This window comes from Schistocerca americana, chromosome 7, assembly GCF_021461395.2.
Source record: "Schistocerca americana isolate TAMUIC-IGC-003095 chromosome 7, iqSchAmer2.1, whole genome shotgun sequence".
NCBI classification, from domain to species: domain Eukaryota; kingdom Metazoa; phylum Arthropoda; class Insecta; order Orthoptera; family Acrididae; genus Schistocerca; species Schistocerca americana.
Genome location: NC_060125.1, coordinates 355,182,207 through 355,207,322, shown reverse-complemented (window position 1 = coordinate 355,207,322; position 25,116 = coordinate 355,182,207). Strand labels below are relative to the sequence as shown.

At 43.5% G+C, this 25,116-nt stretch overlaps 1 protein-coding gene across 1 annotated transcript in view; it reads right to left on the bottom strand.

The window, feature by feature from the left end:
- The window catches only part of LOC124622546 (nose resistant to fluoxetine protein 6-like), a 381,634-nt gene that overhangs the window by 76,570 nt on the left and 279,948 nt on the right, over positions 1-25,116 (bottom strand). Inside the window, exons 8-9 of the mRNA XM_047148283.1 lie at positions 22,259-22,591; positions 17,252-17,445 (exon numbers count right to left, since the gene is read on the bottom strand). Coding sequence (XP_047004239.1) covers positions 17,252-17,445; positions 22,259-22,591 — 527 coding nt within the window. The remainder of the gene's footprint in view (positions 1-17,251; positions 17,446-22,258; positions 22,592-25,116) is intronic.

Sequence of the window (25,116 nt, the reverse complement as noted above, 5' to 3'; positions counted from 1 at the left end):
TGGAATTTGATATCAGTTGTTGGCGCTCTGATTATTTGATGACATGATGTTTCCGAAAAATCAGCTCTTATACTGTCTCTTTAAATATTGCTACAAGTCATGTGACACGACTTGACGTTTGGGTGCTGCAAAGAGTGAACCAGGAGTATTACATCATGCAACAGTCTGAATTTACAATTGCTATGTAGTCACACAAGTACAGCAGGATGGCCGCCTGCTCGAATATGGTTAATCTAATGGAATGGGTAATGCCAGCACTGTGGCGATGGTGAAGCCAAAGAACGCAGCGCATTCTACACTGAATAATCGGCTAGTACGCAAGGTGGCGGTAGGCGTCGACTGCAATGCTGGCAGCAGGCGACGCTGCTGAGGTAGGTGGTGTCAACACAGCCCCCAGCAGCCAGTATTACTGGTAGCCTGTAAGGCGTGGCCTGGGCTGAACCCAGGATCTCTGTAGACAACAGAATGCTAGACACCGGCGCATGTTGAACGGCCCCATGGGGTGATCTCAGTCTGATGCCCTAGAGTACCAGCCTAGCTGTTTCTAGCAGGCCCATGAGTGTGTTTAGTGACAGGTGTGGACCAGGGAAGCTGATGTGGAGACTGCATCGGTGCCATGGCTGGAGTTGACAGTAAGACAGAAGTCGATGTGCAGCAGTGTGCCAGTGGTAGCCACATCAGAAGCCCAGTCTAACATCAAGGCAGGATGGGACTTACGTCAGGTGACGAGAGAAAAGTGCCCAATGTGAGCAATCTACCACTGGGTTGGAGGCTTGTTGTCACTTTTGAGAGAAAAGCACTGCTTGAGGCGTTCGCGTGGAACAACCCACTCAATTTCAGGGCAGCTTGCAGAATGCAGAATGCTGGGGTAGCACTTGTCCGACTGCCGTGGTCTACTAGAGATGATGCTGCATTAATTCCTCGCCTCTTAAGGAGAATTCGTTCCTCTGAATTGTATTCTGCTGCTAAACTTGTAAACTTATCGTAATTAGATTGTTATATTGTATTTACATCTCTACTTTTCCACGTCTTACTCATAGCCACTATTCACCGCGTAATGTCTTTTGGTGTCCTGCACTCACTCCACACGTGGTTGTTGACTCACCGGGTTAGCACGTAGTGAACTGACGGATCAGGAGAGTAGTTAGTTCTCCATCAGCTGTAAACATAAGTGATACAAATAGGAACAAACATTGAAAGCCTTCCTGAGGACGATATGCTCATTACCTGGACCCAGTGATAATAACCGTTGCAGTCCTGTTGAATATGGTGGAACAATTGTTCTGCACTAATGCACCCATTCAGTGCTGCTTTTAGTTTGTCAAGAGAAATTATTACAGTGATGTCATGGATAACAACCAGGTAAGTAAGTTTTTCTGCTGGTATGACTCCGAAAGAACTACAAGGCAGATACAGCAGATAATACGCTAGGTTCAAGGCTGTAGTTCCTGTCATTACTACAGGAAGAAGTCGCAGATAGGAATGTGAATGGCAATATTGTCTATTTGAAGGCTGGAAAATTGTGCAGGCGAAGAAAATTTGTAGCTAGCTGTCATCACTTAGTACTGAAACACTTGCAGTAGAATTTATAAGTTATACATGTTTGCACGGTAAATACATTGCTAAAAAAAATGTGAGCACATACCTATTATTTTCTTCTTTTGTGACGGCAAGGTGTCATAGTCCTTGTTATATAATATACATATTTGAGGCCAAGCTTCTGCCTTTTTTTTAAATTTGTTTGCGCTGTTAGTTACGGAACTGTTCCACAGTACTAGCTTACTTTTTATTTCCGCAATGAAACTTTCTGCGTGTTTTCTCCCTCGGCACACACGAATAGAGAAGATCTGTATATTACTGGTAAACAGGGTGCAGTGGGGCAAGAACATTAGAGCTACTGACTCGACCATGTGTTCCAAAGCCACGCGTGAAGGGCGAAGAACATTGCGTTCTCTCTGTTTTATCCCTCCGATCTTCAGAATTTCAGAGAGTTCGAGTCGTCATTGTCGAAAGCTTTCTTTAAATCTATTCTGTATTTAAATATCTGTATATTTTCATACTTAAAACACCTATTGTAAGCATTTCTAAAGCTGGTTGGTTAGGTGACTTGGAGGGGGGGACCAAACATCAAGGTCGTCGATCCCATCGGATTAGGGACAGATGCGGAAGGAAGTCGGCCGTGCCCTTGCAAAGGAACCATGCCATTTCCTGGCATTGTCCGTTAACTTGTGGAGCGACATCAGAGAGCCGTCTCTGAAACCATGAATGTTACAAACCAGAAGATGGTCCATTGTTTCTACAGCGCCACAGTCACAACACGAATCGTCTGTATAGCCCCATTTTGTTATTTGCTCTCTGCATCGTCCAACTCCCGTGCGAAACCTGTTTAGAGTCGACCAGTGTTTCCTGTTGAGATTGAAGCCTTCAATCCTTTTGGTTGGGTCGTCGATTAGGTGATGGTTTTCCACGACGCCTCTTCTCAGACCCTGCCATGCATTCTTCCATTCAGCATCGAGACCCTCTGCGCCCAATGTTCTGCTCCAGACGATAGGTTTCCTGCACTTGAGTTTCGTGGGTCCTCCCACGTCGGCATGTATGGGTAGCCTTGGGTTTGCTTCAGTTTTTTCTGCTATGTCCTGGGTTGCTTTCTCTCTACGTATGGAAGCAGGAGCGGTGTTTACCAGCACCGGAAGCCACTCAGCGGGGATTGGCCTGAGAGTGCCGGTGACGGTTCTCAGAGTGGCATTTGGTTGTACATCCACTTTTTTGGCGTGCGGGCTTCTGCTCCAGCCTGGGGCACACTATTCTGCAGCGCTATACACCAGTGCCAGTGCAGCAGTTCGTAGAGTGGCAGCATCACAACCCCAAGTGGTGCCTGCTAGTCTGTTGAGCAGGTTATTTCTCATCTTTAGCTTTTGGGCAGCATCAGATAGGTGTTGTCTGAAAGTCATGCTGCGATCTAGCTTAATACCGAGATATTTTGGGAAATTCTCGTGGCTGACAGCTTTACCATTTATAACCAGGCACAGTTCCCTTCTCGCTTCTTGTTGTTTAGATGCATGACTGTGCTTACTGTTTTTGTCACATTGATTTTTAGATCCCATGTGTCATAGTATTTTTTCAGTGTAGCTAGATCTTCATTTAGTGTTGATTCCAGGTTTTCAAACGAGTTACTTTGCGCTGTAACAGCTAAATCATCTGCGTAGACAAATTTACGTGAGTGCAGATCAGGCAAATCTGCTACATAGATGTTGAAGAGCCAGTGAGCTAAGACTGATCCTTGCGTAAGACCATTTTTTAGGGTGTGGCACTTGCTGGTTTCACCATTTAATTTGACCCTGAACTTCCTTTCACTCAGCATGTTGTTCATGAGGTTCAACGTTGTTTTGCATTTGACTATCTTTGCCAGTCAAAAAGATTTCGGGTTTGCAGCCGGTCGTCGTAAACTTCATTGCACGATATTTCGGCTGGACAACTGCCAGCCATCTTCAGGTGAGCCGAACGAGGGCTGACGAGGACGTTCTCCGCTCCAGCTTATATAGTGCGCTGATAGCACTGCCGCGCATGCGTTGCAATTGCGGAGACAGAAGGGCCACACCCACCAGCGGCAGCGCCCTCGCTGGTGGAACTGCAGTAATCAGCTGCCGTCGGTATTGTAGCTGGCCGCAGCTATCGAAGTCTTCTGGCGTCTTCGTCTCGAGCAAATTTCGGAGATGACGGGATTCCATGCGTTATTCAATTGGTAACCACTGTCACGGTTAATTAGATTTCCCGTAATGCGTATTTCAACTGATTCTTTGATAATGGAGTCCCAAAAAGTTTTTGCAGTGGCCAAAATCTAAGTTTTGTCGTACTCCATGGAATGTCCGTTAGAAATACAATGTTCCGCAAGTGGGTTGCAGTAGGCGAGTGCAACGTTGATGTTGTGTACAACGCTCTGCCACTGTACACGTTGTCTGTACTATATAGGCCATACCACACTGACACGGTATTTTGTAAATGCCCGCCTTCCGCAGTAACAAATCATCCTTCACCGATCCCAGCAAATCCGAAATCTTAGAAGGCGGACGAAAAACCACTTTCACATGAAAACGATTAAGAATACTTGCTACCTTGAAGGAGATATTTCCGACAAAGGGAAGAAAAGCTAGGGACTCTGAACACCGTCCTCAAATGTGCCAGTTCTTTACGCAAATTCTCTGCATCCGACACTGTGTGTGCCCTGTACAAGGGTTTTAAGCACACTCATGGTCTGGGATGGGTGATGGCAACTTGAAGAATGTAAATACAAATCAGTGTGAATGGGCTTGCGATAGACAGAATGACCCGCAGTGCCGTCAGTCTTCCGTTTAACCAAAACATCCAGGAATGGAAGGCAGCCATCTTTCTCTAATTCCATAGTAAATCGAATATTCTCATGAATGGAGTTAAGATGATGAAAAAACTCCATTAACTTTTTGACCAGTTGATGCTCCGGGAAAATTTCAAATTTTACATCAAACGCCTTTACGGGGAGGAGATGGCCTCAAATGTAAGAAGGTTCGACAAGCTACGTGGTAAGAGAGCAAAGCTTTTAAGTTCTTTAAGTTTTTTAATGAGATGTCGGGACCATGGCATAATACCCAAATTTGTCAGAGTGACACATTTTATTAAGACGACCACTGCACGGAAAATAATGGATAAGGCGAGCCACGATATTGTGAAGGAGAGAATTTGTTATACTAGACGAAGGTTGGATGTCATCTCAGAAGAATTGTTCCATCTACACTTGAAAACTGCAGCACTTTCTTCTCCTATGTCATGGGAGTGGGTGGATGGTGTGACGTCAGCCAAGTTCGACTGGGTATATAAGGCTGCTAGTTCCCGGCAGATGTCCAAATTTGATCGCTTGGTGCCACAACAGCCGGCGCCACAGGAAATAACTGCACGACGTTCCGTGGTTAATTTCACGGAGAAGATTTTAGGCGATGCAACGCTGTCGGTTTTGGGCAAAGGTCTTAACTTTGCACATACACCAAGTGCAGTACCTCTTATAAGTTTCGTAAGTGGTGTTGAACAAACTGCACGTCGCCTTCCTACGGACGCCGCTGAAGAAATAAGAAGGGAGACTGGTCGGGTCCTTCTGAAAGCTCCTCCTCAACGCAGTAATATAGCCGCTGAAGAAAGGGCTGCACTACGGAACCTTCGGGAAGATCCGGAAATAGCGGTGCTTAAGGCTGATAAAGGTAATTCTACCGTTTTGTTACCTCGTGGGTTGTATTTAACTCCATTTTACGGCCACCCTGCTTTTTGTCTATTGCCTTCCGTGATGTTCCCCCTTTTTTATATCTATCACCATATTCTCTCTTTTGTTCTTTTTAAATGTCTTCTATTGTTTGTTCTATGTCTTTCGGCTGAAGAGCAGCGCATATGCTGCTGCCAGCCCGCCCCGATGGGGAATTGAAATACAATATAGAAAAAAAAAAAAGTCTTCGTCAGCCCTCGTTCGGCTCGCCTGAAGATGGCTGGCAGTTGTCCAGCCGAAATATCGTGCAATGAAGTTTATGACGACCGGCTGCAAACCCGAAATCTTTTTGACCAGTTGATTCGCCGGGAAATTTTCAAATTTTATATCTTTGCCAGTTTTAACATGAGACCATTTACCCATACATTGCCGTACGCTGGTGTCAGGTCATGAGGACTATCCCTGTTTTCTTCTTTTCCTGAAAGCCTCGTTCAGTGTGTGTGGTAAGTACCAGCAGCTGGGCGCAGCAGCTTCTTCCTTGTCTAAAATCTGGTTGCTCCACTGGTAGTTGTTCCTCCAGTACTGGTTTCACATTATTCCCTTGAGAGAGATCAAATGCCATCTATAATATCTTCGTCGTAGACCTCCTCCAGTAAGCGTTAACATAATTAAAACAAGTAAATCAATTATATCGTTTCAATTTTAAAGTGTCAACGATTTTATTTATCGTTTGCTATGAGAGGGACAATCAAAGGAATAGCAGAAAACAAAGAAAAACAGCAACTATGAGTGTAATAAAAGATGTAAATATTATCTGAGAATCAAGTAGTGCGTTAGCTTTTTACGTACGTATTAACTACAAAAAGATGTCAATATTATTTGAAAAAACAAGTAGTGTTTCAGTTGTTCAAATACCTGCTTAAATAAGCAACTCCATCAGTAGTTAAACAGAGGGTTTGTTTGAATGCCATGTTCAGGAAAAAAGGTTTCAACTTCTTAGTGGGAAGAACAAGATGCACCCAGCCTTTTCAGGAGAACAAGGGAGAAACATGAAGTATTTGCGACCCCAACTTAGAAAATCTATTATGAATATTCGAAAGTGCGCGGTATTTACCATACGTCCCTCATAGTGATGTGCAGTGGCGCTCATGTCACGTATACCAAAAGGGGAGTTCGCATCGCAGATTTTACTTTCCTTTCTGCAGCACACAAATAATGAACTCATCGCCAGGGACAAACAATGTTTACTATTACAGGTGCTGTTCTTAACACTGAAACAGCTACATCTTCTAAACGTTAACAAACATGCTATCTATTCAATTTCACACTTGTTCATTAATACGTTCAGCGTAGCACCTTTCCACTACGAGAGCATAATTTTATTTAACTTATGCGAACAAAGATGTCAGATTTTAGGAATCCATAACATTCGAAATTTTTTACAGTACTGCATGAATTGCCCCCTGTGCACATTCTTTCTCTGTGCAGTTCAGAGGTTTATGGAACAAACAGCACTATCGTCATCAGGAGGGCAAATAACTTAAAATTCATATAATTAATTGCGCAATTATTAAATTTGTTTATGGATATATTTATGAAATAATGGTATAATTTGGTACAGATTCTTCTTCTGTCGAGAAAGTTTGTAAATTCTTTTGCTTTGTAAAGTCTTTGGAAATTGTGAGTACTGCAGAATGTAAGTAGTACTGGGCTCGCCTCAGATGGAAGGAGACGTTTTTATACATTTGTCACCAACAATGTAGTTATTGGATGTTTTGAGTGGGGAAATTATAAAGTCGGTGTGGTTTAGAAGACTGGGATAAAATAAAAAGGTATTCATAGCAACAGGCAACTTATCAGCGGTTATTTCTTCTTCAAGAACCCTCAACGTCAAATCAAAATATTCAGCAGCAAGAATGTACTACCAGACACAACAAGATTTTGAGCCAACAACAAAAACAACGACACAATCAAGATAAGTAAAAAAGTTCTTCTTTTGTAATCTTACTCCTCTCGAAGTTGTTCATGGAGTCGACAACCTTCGTGGGGTCTGCACTACACTCGAATCCCACTATCAGCTCTCTTAGTAACTGGAATTATGGCTCACCTCACCAGGCCACGGTTTTCCAGTCGTCTAGGCTCCAACCGGTCACAAGCGAAAGAGAGGCGCTGAGGCGATGTCGTGCTGTTAGAAAAGGGACTCGAGTCGATCGTCTGCTGCCATAGCCCATTAACGCCAGATTTCGCCGAACTGTCCTAACGGATTTTTCGTCGCACGTCCCACATTGATTTCTGCGGCTGTTTCACACTGTGTTGCTTGTCTGTTAGCACTGACAGTTCTACGCAAATGCCCTGCTGTCGGCCGCTAAGTGAAGACCGTCGGCCACTGCGTTGTCCATGGTGAGAGGTAACGCCTGAAATTTGGTTTCGTGACACACTCTTGATACTGTGGATGTAGGACTATTGAATTCCCTAACGATTTACGAAATAGAATGTCGCATGCGTCTAGCTCCAACCACCATCCCGTATTCAAAATCTATTACTTCCCGTCGCGCGACCATAATCACACCGAAAACGTTTCCACATGAACCGTCGGAGCACAAGCGACAGCTCTGCGAAAACACTGCCGTTTTACGCCTTGTTTACCCGATACTATCGCCATCTGCACATGTGCATGTCGCTACCCTATGACCTTGTCACGTCAGTGTAAAATCAATGCACATAACTTTAACAACTGGATTTTGAATGGTTTGCAGAGCTACTATCACCAACAAGATAACTAAGCCCTTCTAACGCAAAATGTCAAACATTAATTTGGTCTGAAAATTCATTGGAAACGAACACAGTGACTGGATGCCTGCTGGTTAATGAAGAGCTCGTGCGCTTAATACAGCAACACTCAATCTGAGACAGGATATCACACGGAAATCCGCAAGTGTGCATCAAGAATGTCCTATCACGCTGGTTCTGCAACTTCCGCATGCCGTAATTATTCTTGAACAGCTGTAACGGATGCCGCTGACGTATTGTTAGCTCACCTGTAGAAGACGGGGGCGCGGTGCTGCGGTTCAAACTAAGAATCCCGGTCGCCCGTTATGACATGCTCTGTGGTTCTCGACTTCAGCGTCCCAGTCACGCACCCCGAACTCTATCCATGGCGTACTCTCAACACCCCCTCTTTATTTTCTACTGTCTTCCCACCCCGAACAATACTTCTTCGCCAAACCGTATACGTCCGCCAACAGCGAAAAATGCATGCATACATAGCGGTCCAGTAACGTTTCTTTCCTACAGCACACAGAATCCCGCCAAGACAACGCGTCACGATACCAATCCAATCACATCACAAAATCGCATTTCCACTTTTTTTTAAAATAAAACAGTCACTTTAGCTTCGTCTTCGAGACGACACTGACTAGTTTATCACTGGCTCGCTTTCGCTCCGATCACTAGTCTCGCATCAGAGTTCCCTGAAATTAGAGAACCGTACACAAGGTTAGGCCCATTATGCCAGCACACCTTCTTCCTTTGGGAAAGCAAGCGATGGCGATATACGAAAGCATTTTTAGAAATACAGGAAAGCGGCGCTCTTCCGCTGTTTGCGTGGCGGCTAGGTAGTAGTTTAGTCGCTAGAAAGCTCAGGTATTAAAATACACAACAGCCGCTGGGCTCCCTGGTTCCGCACTGGCGACCCATCTTCCACGAACACAGGCGCCTGAAGCCGCAGTCGCCGATCATGGCAGAGAGTCGTATTTTATTCGTTGCAAATATACCCGTCCCGTCCCAAATCCGAGTCACTGTGACTTCCCACATTCATAATAGTCAGGAAAATGGCATTTACAGCATCATGTTAAAATGAAGTTACGAGACTTGAAAGAGCGCAGCGTGTCCAGTCTCTGGGATTCTATGTACTTTAATAATTACTGCACTGACCACTATAATGTTTTCGCTTTTTTATTGTTCACATACACGAAGAGCCAAAGAGAGTGGTACATCTGCCTAATATCGTGTAGGGTCCCCGCGAGCACGCAGAAATGCCGCAACACGACGTGGCATGGACTCGACTAACATCTGAAGTAGTGCTATATTACTTAACTCTTAACTGTGTACTTCAGCATTACACTTTATTCATTCAGTTGTATTTCTCATTCTCCTGCAGGACTGACCATAAATCCGTAAGAGTGGGAGGGGGTGGAGATCTCTGCTGAACAGCAAGTTGCAAGGTATACCAGATACGTAATATGTTGTTTTTTAGTGTGGGCAATCTCAGCTAAACTTCGACATTTTTCCAAAGAAAATTCCGCACTGGCCGTATAAGTGACTTTTATTAAACCTGCGACCGGTTTCACACCACTTAGCGGTGCATCCTCAGGCAGTGCTACTTATAACATAGTAAAGTTGAACATTGCCCTGTAGCCACTACCCACCATTCGCGTCCAATATACCGTCATCTGGTGAAAGCGGTAAATAAAATTTAAAAATCTTTTTAAAAATTTTTTTAAATGACCGGAGCGGCAATGACAGTGCAAGCTGAGAGGAGCCGCGCCTGACTGACTGGCCGAAACCCGGAAAACGCTAACGTCATTTTAAAAAATTTTAAAAAAGATTTTTAAATTTTAACTACCGCTTTCACCAGATGACGGTATATTGGACGTGAGTGGTGGGGAGTGGCTACAGGGCAATGTTCAACGTTACTATGTTATAAATAGCATTGCCTGAGGATGCACCGATAAGTGGTGCGAAACCGGTCGCAGATTTAATAAAAATCATTCATACAGCCAGTGTGGAATTTTCTTTGGAAAAATACCAGATATGCTCAATAATGTTCATGTCTGGGGAGTTTGGTAGCCAGCGGAAATGTTTAAACTCAGGAGAGTGTTCCTGGAGCTACAATTTAGCAATTCTGCATGTGTGGAGTGTCGCATTGTTCTGCTGGAATTGCCCAAGTCCGTCAGAATGAACAAGAGTGGATGCAGGTGATCAGACAGAATGCCTACGTTTGTGTCACCTGACAGAGTCGTATGTAGACGTATCAGGGGTACCATATCACCATGTCAATCCGCTCGATACAATTTGAAACTACACTCGTTCGACCAGGAAACATGTTTACAGTCATCAACAGTCCAATATATGTGTTGACGGGCCCAGACGATGCGTAACGCTTTGTGTCGTGCAGTCAGCAAGGGTACATGAGTGGGTCTTCGGCTCCGAAAGCCCATATCGATGATGTTTTGTCGAATGGTTCGCACGCTGACACTTGTTGATGGCCCAGCATTGATATCTGCAGCAGTTTGCAGAGGCGTTGCACTTCTGTCACCTTGAACGATTCTTTCAGTGGTAGTTGATCCCGTTCTTGCAAGATCTTTTTCCGGCCGCAGGGATGTCGGGGATTTGATGTTTTACCAGATTCCTGATATTCACGGTACACTCGTGAAATGGTCGTACGGGAAAATCCCCACTTCATCGCTATCAGAGAGATTCTGCGGCCCATACGTTGTGCGCCGACTGTAACACCATATTCAAACTCAGTTAAATCTTGATAGCCTGCCATTGTAAGAGCAGTAACCGATCTGACAACTGCGTCACACACTTGTTGTCTTATATAGGCGTTGCCGACCGCAGCGCCGTATTCTGCCTGTTTACGTGTCTCTGTATTTGAATACGCATGCCTCTACCAGTTTCTTGGCGCTTCAGTGTAGAAAAAAGCAAAAATTACTAAATTTTATTCACTGTTTTATAGTACCAACAATGTTTAAATAATTTAGTAAGGACAGAAACAAATTATTTGCAGATGAGTATCATTTATCTCACAAAGTCAGTCTCAGTTTGTTCCAGTTGTTTGAAGATTTTATCCATAGTTGTTCAGATGACAAATCACTGGAAAATTATGTTGGTTTTATCTATTTTCTTACTTATCATATGTTCTTGACACGCATTTTACAACGTTTTGCGTGTATACATTGTGCAACTTCCTTGAGCTAGACGAAGAAGATAGTCGATTAGACAGCATCATGTACCAATCTCAGTAGTTACTAAAACCACTCTTAACGCTATCTCATCCAAATCTGAACCTGTCTGACTTTACTCTGATGTACTTGGCGCCAAAATTACATTATATATTACGATTCCAACTTCCATACCTCCTAAAGCAGGATGTGGTCCAAATTAGTAGTTATACGACTGTCTTAACTGCAACTGTTTTACAGATTTAATTTATATATTGTTTCCTAAAAATAATTGTTTACATGAAGATTTATGTGCCTAATGGTTAATAACAAAGACTGCAAATTTGGACAATACGAGCAATTTTAAATTCCTGTTATTTTATAAGAATGCTCTCATTATCGATAATTAAGTTATAAAAATTGTAAATGAAGACAGAAATTTTGTTTGCATTAAAATTGAAGCATAACAATATTATATTTCCTGTAAATTTGTTTTTAGACCATTTAACCTGAGAACTGTGATTACTAATTTTCATTGTACAAGATGGATACTACAAAATGAATCGACATGAATACCAAAAATATATTAACAGAAAAACAGATTTAGGCAATCAAATACGTTCAGAGATATCTTCATATGAGAAACATATACTTTAAGTAAGAAATTTATACGGAATCGAATATTTCGAATAACATGTGGAAGGTCAGAGGAGACTACGATCATTACATCATGTAATACGCACCATTATCCTTCACTCATTCCTTAATTGACTTCATATAGAATGTAAATAGCAGACAAAATAGCTCGCCATGTTTCACCGTGATTAAGACATGAAAGAGGTTGTGCGTCAGTACTTTTAGGTGAGATGCGGGATTCGCAATGAGCTGTGTGTGGAAGCGGGCACTTAATGCTCAAGGTTTTTCGTTTTCTATTTAGAGTTTACTGTTCAAGTAATGGCCCAATATAAACTCAGGGACATTTCATTCAAATAACACGGAAGATGATAGTGTGGTACAGTAAGTCCCAACTGGCTGTATTTGGGAGAGAATCCCAGAATTGCCATTTGCCTTTCAACCAAGGGGAACCTTCGAGAAAACCATGGTCGAAATTGGGCAATAGGTATTATTTCTACTTTAATCCTAGACTGATAGGTCCCAGACTAAATATGTCGACGCGAATGGCATGTGTGAGTGTATTTGTTTGGATGTATACAGAGTGAATTCAACAAGTGAAAGATTCGTATTCTGCATGGTTGACTCAGTAACAGTGAATAATTAGATTTTTATAGTATGTTTTAGTACTCGTGTCTACTTCAGTTCAAGTCAAATGCATATTCGATTTTAATATCAAGCTGCGTGCACACTGAGGTCGTGTGTTTAGGGCCTCCCGTCGGGTAGACCGTTCTCCGGGTGCAATTCTTTCGATCTGACTCCACTTCGGCGACATGCGCGTCGATGGGAATGAAATGATGATCATTAGGACAACATAACACCCAGTCCCTGAGTGGAGAAAATCTCCAACCCAGCCGGGAATCGAACCCGGGCCCTTAGGATTGACATTCTGTCGCGCTGACCACTCAGCTACCGGTGGCGGACTACACTGATGTGACAAAAAGTCTTTGGATACCGATATGCACATATACAGAGGGCAGTATTACTGCGAACACAGGGTATAGAAGGGTAGTGCATCGTCGTAGCTGTCATTTGTCATCATTAATGCGAAAAGGTTTCCGACCAGACTATGGCCTAACAACGGGAATTAATTGACTGTGAAAGAGGAATGGTAGTTGTAGCTAAGCATGTGGGACATTCCATTTCAGAATTCGTTTGAGAATTCAGTATTCCGAGATCCACAGTGTGCCGAGAATACCAAATTCCAGACGTTTCCTCTCACCAAGAGCAATGCAGTGGAAGACAGCCTTCACATAACGACCGAAGACCACGGCGTTTGTATAGAGTTGCCAGTACTCGTAGACTAGCAACTCTGCTTGAATTAACCCCAGAAATCAATGTGGGACGTACAACGAATGTATTCGTTAAGATAGTGAGGCGAAATTTGGCGTTAATGGGCAATGACAAGAGATGACGAGAGATGACATCGCCTGCAGCACCTTTCCTATGCTCGTGACCATATCGGTCGGACAGTAGACGACTGAGAAACCGTGGTCCGGTCATGGGAGTCCCAGTTTTAGTTGGTAAGAATTCGAATGTGGTGCAGACCCCAAGAAGCCATTGACCCAAGTCGTCAAGACACTGTGCAAGCTGGTGCTGGCGCCATCATGATGTGGGCTGTGTTTACTTGGAATGGATTGGCTACTCTGGATGCTCAGCTACTTTGAGACCACGTACTGTCAGTCATGTCAGTTTATGGATTATAATGTGCCATGTCACCTGGCCACAACAGTTCGTGATCGATTTGAAGAACATTCTGCACGATTCGAACGAATGGTTATCCATCCAGATCGCCCAGCATGAATCCTATCGAACATTAATGGGACATAATCCAGAGGTCAGTTCGTGCACAAAATCGTGCACCGACAACACTTTCGCAATTATGGACGGCTACAGAAGCAGTATGGCTCAGTGTTTCTGGAGGGGACTTCCGATGACTTGTCGAGTCCACACCACGTGGTGTTGCTGCACTACACCGTGCAAAAGGAGATCCGACCCCATGCTAAGAGGTATTCCCTGACTTCTGTCACCTTAGTGTGTATTTGGCATGAGAGAGCAGAAGGAGAGTTCCCCATATATCGTAATCAGCATTTCTTTTCCCATACATACTCTGGCTTTAGTGTTGGCCAACGATGCCACATTAGCTATTGTTCATTAAGACAAGTAACTAAAAGGTCCCGAGTTCGAGTCTCGGTCGGGCACACAGTTTTAATCTGCCAGGAAGTTTCACATCAGCGCACACTCCGCTGCAGAGTGAAAATCTCATTTAAGACAAGGAACTGTTGAACTAATCTCGATCAGCAACCAAAGGCAGCTGATTTGAGTACTCATTCAAGACAAGTAACTGTTGAACTAATCTCGATCAGCAACCAAAGGCAGCTGATTTGAGTACTCAAATAGAAGGGCAAAATAGAGAAAACGGAAGAACAAAAAACAACTGTCTCTGACAAAATCGTGGAAGAGATGGTGCCTGTGATAGGCGTTACCACAGCTGCTGGAGTATGAGGATGGTATTTCACTACAGTACGCTTAACATGGGCAACAGAACGAAAATTTGCTTAGTCTTATTTTTGTTATTACAAATCTCCTATAAATTTAATTATTTCGGTGATGTTCCATAAAATAATCCATGAAATTGATAGTTAAAATCTTTTCATAAGGGGGTCTTTTTCAAAGCTCACATGGTCATCAACCGACAAGTGAGTTTTAATAATACATCATTCATTACAAACTACTTTGTCTTGCAGTGTTTTATCATATGTTCCTTAGATATAATGTTTGTAAATTATCATGCCGAGGTGCTGACTGCAGTTTCTTGGAATATTCCTTTGTGTGTATTCATATGCTGTTACTGTGTTCGCTTCTCTACCCCGTATTACACAACTGTCAGGGAATTTGTTGCCTCGAAATGTGTGGTGTGCTCGGAAATTATAGGTAATGCGAGATCTTGGGAGTCGCGGGTTCAGGACCTAGGTAAACCATTCTCTAAATACTGGAGAGAGTGCATAGCACACTGTCGAATTTATTACAATTTTCCAATGAAAAAGGTGGCAAAAGGTCCAGTAACTCAACAGGGCTGCTATAATATTTCAAATATTGTTGGATATAGAACACTAAAGCATATGGAAAGGCTGTGTTTTTGCAAACGGTAACGTTATCTGGTATGCTTGCTTTGAGATAATAGTAAATTAAGTCCGTTGCATTTAGTTATTCAGTACTAGCAACCTGCTGCAACTCTGCACGGATATCATTAAGTGTCTATGGATAGGGGACGTGTTTATAATATGTAGTCATGTACTAAAACCTTCCCCGTGAATCAGTCTTTCTGTTAGTACAAATTATTAAAAAAAAACCTACAGTAGTTCCTGAGATTAGCTTTCACATACAGACAGAAAATCGCAGCCGGAGTCTTCGATTCATAATATCTATAGACTCTGGACAAGCTTTGCTGCTCTCTATTGCGGCAGATGTTTATTGATTTTCCCCACCAGACACCGCGTTATCTATAGCTGACCAACCCATAGCTTCCACCACTGCCACGAGATAAAACTCCAAACGCCATTAAATATCAAAAATATAAAGAAATATGTATTAGACACTCATCATAACTATTAACAATAAGTAATACACCTACACAAAGCCTCCACGTGATTCTCTCTATCTGTTAGTGAAAACCGTATCAAAATACCTACAATACTTCCTGAGATTAGCCTTCACAACGAACAGAAACACTTGGCAGGGACTTCAATTTATAATATGTACAGAAGATTAGTGAGGTGCAGTATCCATTATAAATGCAAAGGAAATATGTTCTGTTTTTCTGCCTAAACTGCTGAACTGGTTTTGATGAAATTTGGCACAGAGACAGCTTGAACCCTGAGATAGAACATAGTCTACGAAAGATGGTGAATATTTATATGTTGCAAAAGGTATACGTTGCATAATGTATAACTGCTTCAATAGTACGATGGAGAGATGCACACTCCTGCCCACACCCCTTCCAAAGCACTGAAGGGAGGTGGCAGACACCTGACATTATTCCGCTTACAATAGTATACCGCCTCACTATCATTCATCACAACAAAAGCACTGATAAGTGAGCGCATGTATTGATAACAGCTAGTAAGTTGTAAATCAGATGTGTTTACATAAATAACAGTAAATGAATTGCACTCTTTCACTCCCTGAACACCTATCTGTTAAGCATCTTACGGTAAGTATGATACGATTTAATCTAGGGAGAGTTTGTTCTGCATTATATCTCGTGACAAAAAAAAGTCGCTGGCGCCAGAATATTCTCTGGTCACCGTGGGGACTGCTACATTTGTCACATGCGTGTCATTCTCTTAGCTTTCTGACAGCCAGCTGCTTTCCTGACAACTACAGCACTGGTGAGTACTGTGGAAACATCGGACTTTCGTTGAGAGTTAACGTGACAAGTGCACAGAGAACAGTTGATATGACAAATCTGTTACTAAACTGATTACCAGATCAATAAAAATCATAACTATGATATACGGGGCGATTAAAAAGTTTCCATTTGAGGGAACTGTTGCAGTGTATATGCAATATAGCGCGACTCCAAGAGTGTGCCGAGAATACCAAATTTCACACGTTTCCACTCACCAAGGGCAATGCAGTGGCTGACGGCCTTCACATAACGACGGAAGGCAACGGTGTTTGCATAGAGTTTCAGTACTAGCAAACAAGCAACTCCTCTTGAAATAACCCCAGAAATCAATGTGGGTACTCTGGATGCTCTGCCACTTTGAGACCACTTGCAGCCAATCATGTCAGTTTATGAATTATAATGCGCCGTGTGTGGAATTTTTGCGTTTCAGACGTACGAAGGATAAATGCAGAAATGTGAACCATAGAGATGTTATTATAAAATGCCTCCAAACACGACCAACGTGCTGTTTTTATTTTCTTTGCTGTCGAAGGATAAATATTGGTAGTCAACTACTGTAGAATGTAGAATGTGTATGGGGCAGCATGTCTGTTGAGAACCACCGTAGCAGAATGGTGCACCAAGGTCCATGCCGGTCGCGATTCGACAAAAGATTTTGGTCGACCTGAGAGGCCACTCTCATCAAAGTGGGAGACACATGAGCACCCGCCCTATAGTCCTGATCCCTCCTTATGCCTTTATCACGCCTTATGTCTCTTAGAAAAGAGCTTGAATGCTCGATGATACCTCTCGTACGAGAATGTGCAGCAGCCAGTTAGGAACTTCTTCTGGTACCAGAATACGATGTTTCAGTACATGGGTATCATCAACGTGGCGCATCAATGGGATGATTGCCTGCATGCTGACGGTGATTTTGCCTGATTGTATGCTGATTCTGGACTGTGTTGCCTTTGAACGGAAACGTTTTATTCGCCCTTTGTAGATGGAAGAAAGACTCACGTAAGGCCGTGGACGTCGGCCCAGGGCAGATTGTGGGCAAAGGTGACGGAGAACATGGCAGCGGTGGCTCCGAAGACAGCCATGAGGAGGAGGGCGCGGCCCAGCCGCGGCCACCGGAACATGGGCCACAGCAGCAGCGGAGACGCCCAGTAGAGCTGCATGTCCGCCGCCAGGTACCACGACTGCCCCATACACTGCGCAGAAAATGGTTCAAATGGATCCGAGCACTATGGGACTTAACATCTGAGGTCATCAGTCCTATAGAACTTAGAACTACTTAAACCTAACTAATCTAAGGACATCACACACATCCATGCCCGACGTAGGATTCGAACCTGCGACCGTAGCTGTCTCGTGGTTCCAGACTGAAGCGCCTAGAACCGCTCGGTCACAGCGGCCGGCTACTGCGCAGAAGAGCGGCGCTTGCGTTACAGCACTGCACTCGCGACGTGGGCACATGTTCATTGTGGGGTAGCAGCTTAGACTTGTGGTCCACCTTTCATTTCTTTGACCATCTCGATAAAACCATCAGTTCTCATTCCTTCTGAAACTTTACGAAGGTAATCATACAGTCTTAATTTTTGTTGTTGTGGTCTTCAGTCCTGAGACTGGTTTGATGCAGCTCTCCATGATACTCTATCCTGTGGAACCTTCTTCATCTCCCAGTACCTACTGCAGCCTACATCCTTCTTAATCTGCTTAGTGTATTCATCTCTTCGTCTCCCTCTACGATTTTTACCCTCCACGCTGCCCTCCAATACTAAATTGGTGATCCCTTGATGTCTCAGAACATGTCCTACCAACCGATCCCTTCTTCTAGTCAAGTTGTGCCACAACCTTCTCTTCTCCCCAATCCTATTCAATACCTCCTCATTAGTTATGTGATCCACCCATCTAATCTTCAGCATTCTTCTGTAGCACCACATTTCGAAAGCTTCTATTCTCTTCTCGTCCAAACTATTTATCGTCCACGCTTCACTGCCATACATGGCTACACTCCATACAAATACTTTCAGAAACGACTTCCTGACACTTAAATCTATACTCGATGTTAACAAATTTCTCTTTTTCAGAAACGCTTTCCTTGCCATTGTCAGTCCACATTTCATATTCTCTCTACTTCGACCATTATCAGTTATTTTGCTCCCCAAACAGCAAAACTCCTTTACTACTTTAAGTGTCTCATTTCATAATCTAATTCCCTCAGCATCACCCGACTTAATTCGACTACATTCCATTATCATCTTATATCCTCCTTTCAAGACACTGTCATTCCGTTCAACTGCTCTTCCAAGTCCTTTGCTGTCTCTGACTGAATTACAATGTCATCGGCGAACCTCAAAGTTTTTATTTCTTCTCCATGGATTTTAATACCTACTCCGAATTTTTCTTTTGTTTCCTTTACTGCTTGCTCAATACACAAATTGAATAACATCGGGGAGAGGCTACAACCCTGTCTCACTCCCTTCCCAACCACTGCTTCCCTTTCATGCCCCTCGACTTTTGTAACTGCCATCTGGTTTCTATACAAATTGTAAATAGTCTTTCGCTCCCTGTATTTTACCCCTGCCACCTTCAGAATTTGAAAGGGAGTATATCAGTCAACATTGTGAAAAACTTTGTCTAAGTCTACAAATGGTAGAAACCTAGGTTTGCCTTTCCTTAATGTATTTTCTACGATAAGCCGTAGGGTCAGTATTGCCTCCCGCGTTCCAACATTTCTATGGAATCCAAACTGATCTTTCCCGAGGCCGGGTTCGATCAGTTTTTCCATTCGTCAGTAAAGAATTCGCGTTAGTATTTTGCAGCTGTGACTTATTAAACTGTTAGTTCGGTAATTTTCACATCTGTCAACACCTGCTTTCTTTGGGATTGGAATTATTATATTCTTCTTGAAATTTGACTTATTAAACTGTTAGTTCGGTAATTTTCACATCTGTCAACACCTGCTTTCTTTGGGATTGGAATTATTATATTCTTCTTGAAATCTGGCGGTATTTCGCCTGTCACATACATCTTGCTCACCAGATGGTAGAGTTTTGTCATGTCTGGCTCTCCCAAGCCCGTCAGTAGTTCTAACGGAATGTTGTCTACTCCCGGGGCCTTGTTTCGACTCAGATCTTTCAGTGGTCTGTCAGACTCTTCACGCAGTATCGTATCTCCCATTTCATCTTCATCTACATCCTCTTCCATTTCAATAATATAGTCCTTAAGAACATCGCCCTTGTATAGACAGTCTTAATCATCAACTCAGAAAAAAGTGGTGCTTCATAGAAGTATTCTGCTTGCATCTAGCTCATATTTTGATACTGGCAAACGGCACTTATACACATTTATACCCAAGCCACATATCCCACACATTCTTGAGTTTCTTGCTGTGCCAATCTAAAACACACCCATGACCTTTCGGAAAAGATGTTCTCTTCTTCCTTCCTTCCAAAAGATGGAAGGAGAGACCATGCCTTACGAAATATCACAGACGGATTGTAGAATGATGTGACAAGAAACTCGATAAGATTTTAATGCGTTGACACAGCGCAAGATCCTTCGTTAGCACATAGTAAGATAATTTAACAATGATTTGATTTCGATTTATTTTCAAACTCACGTCACTTCATGGCATGTGGATTTACTTATGTTAGTTTCGATAGCGTGCGGTCCTGGCATGAAGTATGAGATGCTATGAGCGTTGCTTGGTCTGATAGGAAGCTGAGGAATTTTATTTAGTGTTACTAAGGGGTTAGCTTAAGTCGTCAACCACTTCGTCTGATTACTGTATCTCAACAGTTATTGAGTTCGTAACCATGTAGTTTTTTTTCGTACCTGTAGGACAAAATAGATAATGTGAAGTTAAACGGTAATATTTAGTCTCGGGAACTCAGCCACAGAACAACACCCATCCGAATTTATAAAATTCTTATTTCCATTACCACACGTCTTTCTTTGTCTTACTACGATGCAAGTGCTTTTATTTTGTATATTTCATAGAGTGGGTAAGAAGCTTTGAGCACGAAGAGTCTCACTGCTTCACTGAGATGCTGCCAGAAACGTTGCGAAAAAATTTGAGGTATGAATTAATAATCCAGTAACCACTCTGCATCTGTTCAAGCTAGTTTCGCCTCTCTGTCTGTCTGGATGATTTGCTTACGGTTATTGAACGGCTCTCTATCAAAAGATTGGGGTGTGAGAAAGCTGTATTAGATCTTTCTTTTGTTTTTCAGGTGTCCTTATCTCAATAGCTAAAAACACAACCGTTACGGGATCAATTCGTTGTCGCTCTGTCTGCCCGTCTGTTAAGACCACTTTTTTCAGGAATAGGTAAAGGTATCAAGCTGAAATTTATCTCACCTATTAAGCTCTAAGGGCCATTGGCTGTGTAAACTGTTTAAGTTTCTCAGTGAATGCAATAAAAAAATACGGTCATTTATGTCACGTATTTTGATATTCGTAAACTCACTCTTCAAAACCTGTAGAGTACTTTTCGTTGACCTAGACTGATGAAAGGTAAGGTTCGCAGGACAAGTAAAGGAAAAAGATCAGCAAATTGTTAAGTTGTAATTATATCACATAACTTTTTTCCTTGCCATTTGTTGTCCTTCTGTCTGTTCATCTGTTGAGACCACTGTTTTTCAAGGCTGGAAAGAAGTACCACTACGAAATTTACATCAAATGCTAAGATCTGTGGTCCCGTCCTGGAATAAAAGAAGTTAAGCCTCTAAAGCCATGTAATCAAAATATACGGCCATTTATGTAACGAATTTTTATACCAATAAACTCATTCATCAAAATCTATAGGCGAACTGTTTATATATGCAGAGGGGTCCAAAAAAATGTATCCACTGTTTAAAAGTCCATAACTTGCGAACTAATTAACGGAGTTGTCTCATTTTTTGTGAAAGTCCAACTTAAACATATCACTGTAGGTGTTCTAAATGGTCATCATTAACATACACACACAAACGGTGCCGCCGAACTGCAGCACGAACTACTGGCTGCAGCATGTTCTGTTGGATATTTGTACATGAATGTACGACGGATTCTCGAAGTTCATCCAATGTGCGTGGCTTTTGTCGATAAACGACGTCCTTTAGTGTTCCCCACAGGTAAAAGTCCAGAGGAGTTCGGTCTGCGGAACGTGGTGGATACTCCACAGCGCCTCTAGATACGCCCTAACGCGATTTTGGTAGTGGGCTGGGGCACCATCTTGTTGAAGGTAAACTCTTCCGTCTCCACACAAGTCTCGGATGGCAGGTAAAATTGATGTCTGAAGCTTCTGAAGCTCATAAAATGTAAGCCTTGCGCCAGCGCCCGTCGGTGTGGCCGAGCGGTTCTAGGCGCTTCAGTCTGGAACCGCGCGACCGCAACGGTCGCGGGTTCGAATCCTGCCTCGGGCATGGGTGTGTGTGATGTCCATAGGTTAGTTAGGTTTAAGTAGTTCTACGTTCTAGGGGACTGATGACCTCAGATGTTAAGTCTCATATTGCTCAAAGCCATTTTTTGAACCTTCTGCCAGCCGTGTTTACTCGAGTAACTAGGTGCAACTAAGAACAAATCACTGACTACGTGGCGACTGTCACCTGACAAATCAAAACAATGCAATACAACACTTGTGTGGCGATTTCCGGAACTACAAACTATTACATTACCAAAGATGAGACAACTCCGTCAGTTAGTTTGCAGTTATGGACTTGTAAACAGTGGATAGATTGTTTTGGACCGCTCTGTATAATTAAATTTGTACGGAATACTCAGAGCGCGAGCTCTGCTCGCACTTGTGCCGTCTCTTTACACTATCGTGACGCTTATCCTTTCATTCCTACAGCTAGCTCAGTTTAAGTTCATACAACCTATCATACATGGAGGTGCTGCAAAACATTTTTCTGAGGAGATTTTAGCTTCTGACAGGATTCCATATCGGAATCTGGCTAGGCTTTGCAGTATTCAGAATCGTGTTAGATTGTGAAAAAGCATCGCGCTCACGCATAAAACGAGCTACGAAGCCCTTACCGGGTCCTGAATACTCTGGTAGTTGTTGACGTAGAGCAAGTTGCGCCACCAGCCGCGCGAGCAGTGGTAGCTGGCGGACCCCGCCACCTCAGGCCACAGCGGACCAGCGGCTAGGCGGGGCAGCACCGTCGCGTAGAGCCAAATCACGGCGGCGTAGGGCGGCGTCAGGCGCAGATAGCGGTGCAGGTAGAAGCCGAGCAGGCCGAAGGGCCGGCCGCGGGCGCGCTCCCTCAGGAAGGTGAAGCTCAGCAGCAGGCCGCTGGCCACGAAGAACGTGTTCACCGCCAGGTTGCCGCCGTTCGCAATCGGAATGCGCGTCCAGTCGTACATCATCTGTACACGAACAAAAACTTCCATCACCTGTCTGTTTTATTCTTTCTAATTTGTAACTGACGATGTCGTTGGGTCAACATGTGAGCACGTAGGGATATTCATAAATTAACCTCCAATCGGCTATTAAAAACAAGCAAATGTTTGTAGCTTCACGACACTGTGTGTTTGGAAACTTTGAATGTCACATTGCGGCAGTCAGCTCTCTGTCAGTGTGTAAGAAGCAAGCATCTGAAACGAAGGCTGTTATTCTGAGCTCAGACATAATGAAATATCACTGACAGAATGATCCGCTCGATGGCAGCCAGCATGAATTCTAAAAACATCGAGAGTGTGAAACTCAACTGATACTTTTCTCATATGACTTACTGAAAGCCATGGATCGAGGCAGTCCAGTATGTCTCGATTTTTGAAAAGCACTTCACTCAGTACCACCTCTACACTTATTATCCATAGTATGACTGTATTGGGTGTCAAGGGACAATTTGAATCGATTGAAATTCTTGGTAGGGAGGACGCTACAAGTTATCTTGCGTGGAGAGTCGTCGACAGATGTTGAAGTAGTTCCGGTTGTGTCCCAGAGAAATGTGTGCGGACTCGTGTTTATCATGTATTATATAAATAAAAAACTAAACTAAACTCCTCCCGAACAGGCCACCAAGGCCCAACGGAACCAACCGGACGTCGTGTCATCCTCAGCTCATAGGCGTCACTGGATGCGGATATGGAGGGGCATGTGGTCAGCACACCGCTCTCCCGGCCGTATGCCAGTTTCCGGGACCGGAGCCGCTACTTCTCAATCAAGCAGCTCCTCAGTTTGCCTCACAAGGGCTGAGTGCATCCCGCTTGCCAACAGCGCTTGGCAGACCGGATGGTCACCCATCCAAGTACTAGTCCATCCCGACAGCGCTAAACTTCGGTGATCTGATGGTAACTGGTGTTACCACTGCGGCAAGGTCGTGGAATTATATTAATAACCTTTCGGACAAAGTTAACTATAACCTTAGAATTTTCACAAATGATGCAACTATCTATAACGAAGTATTGTCTGAAGGAACTGCCCAAATGTTGTCAGATCGTGATATGTGCAAAGATTGGCAACTTCTCTTAAAAGTACAGAAATGTAAGACCATGCACTTCACAAAAAGAAAAAGAAACGTAGTATTCTATGACTATAATATCGATGACTCACAGTTAGAATTGGTCAACTTACACAAATACACTACTGGCCATTAAAATTGCTACATACCGAAGATGAAGTGCTACAGACGCGAAATTCAACCGACAGGAAGAAGATGCTGTGATATGCAAATGATTAGCTTTTCAGAGCATTCACACAACATTGGCGCCCGTGGTGACGCCTACAACGTGCTCACATGAGGAAAGTTTCCAACCGATTTCTCATACACAAACAGCAGTTGACCGGCGTTGTCTGGTGAAACGTTGTTGTTATGCCTCGTGTAAGGAGGAGAAATGCGTACCATCACGTTTCCGACGTTGATAAAGGTCGGATTGTAGCCTATCGCGATTGCGGTTTATCGTATCGCGACATTGCTGCTCGCGTTGGTCGTGATCCAATGACTGTTAGCAGAATATGGAATCGGTGGATTCAGGAGGGTAATACAGAACGCCGTGCTGGATCCCAACGGCCTCGTATCACTAGCAGTCGAGATGACAGGCATCTTATCCTGATGACTGTAACGGATCGTGCAGCCACGTCTCGATCCCTGAGTCAACAGATGGGGACGTTTGCAAGACAACAATCATCTGCACGAACAATTCGACGACGTTTGCAGCAGCTTGGACTATCAGCTCGGAGACCATGGCTGCGGTTACCCTTGACGCTGCATCACAGACAGGAGCGCCTGCGATGGTGTACTCAACGACGAACGTGGGTGCACGAATGGCAAAATGTCATTTTTTCGGCGTTTTACTGGCGTATCACCCGGCGTGATGGTATGGGGTGCCATTGGTTACACATCTCGGTCACCTCTTGTTCGCATTGACGGCACTTTGAACAGTGGACGTTACATTCCAGATGTGTTACGACCCGTGGCTCTGCCCTTAATTCGATCCCTGCGAAACCCTACATTTCAGCAGAGTAATGCACGACCGCATGTTGCAGGTCCTGTACGGGCCTTTCTGGAAACAGAATATGTTCGACTGCTGCCCTGGCCAGCACATTCTCAGATCTCTCACCAACTGAAAAGGTCTGGTCAATGGTGGCCGAGCAACTGGTTTGTCACAATACGCCAGTCACTACTCTTGATGAACTGTGGTATCGTGTTGAAGCTGCAGCTGTACCTGTACACGCCATCAAAGCTCGGTTTGACTAAATGCGCAGGGGTATCAAGGCTATTATTACAGCCAGAGGTGGTTGTTCTGGGCACTGATTTCTCAGGATCTATGCACCCAAATTGCGTGAAAATGTAATCCCATGTCAGTTCCAGTATAATATATTTGTCCAATGAATACCCGTTTATCATCTGCATTTCTTCTTGGCATAGCAATTTTAATGGCCATTAGTG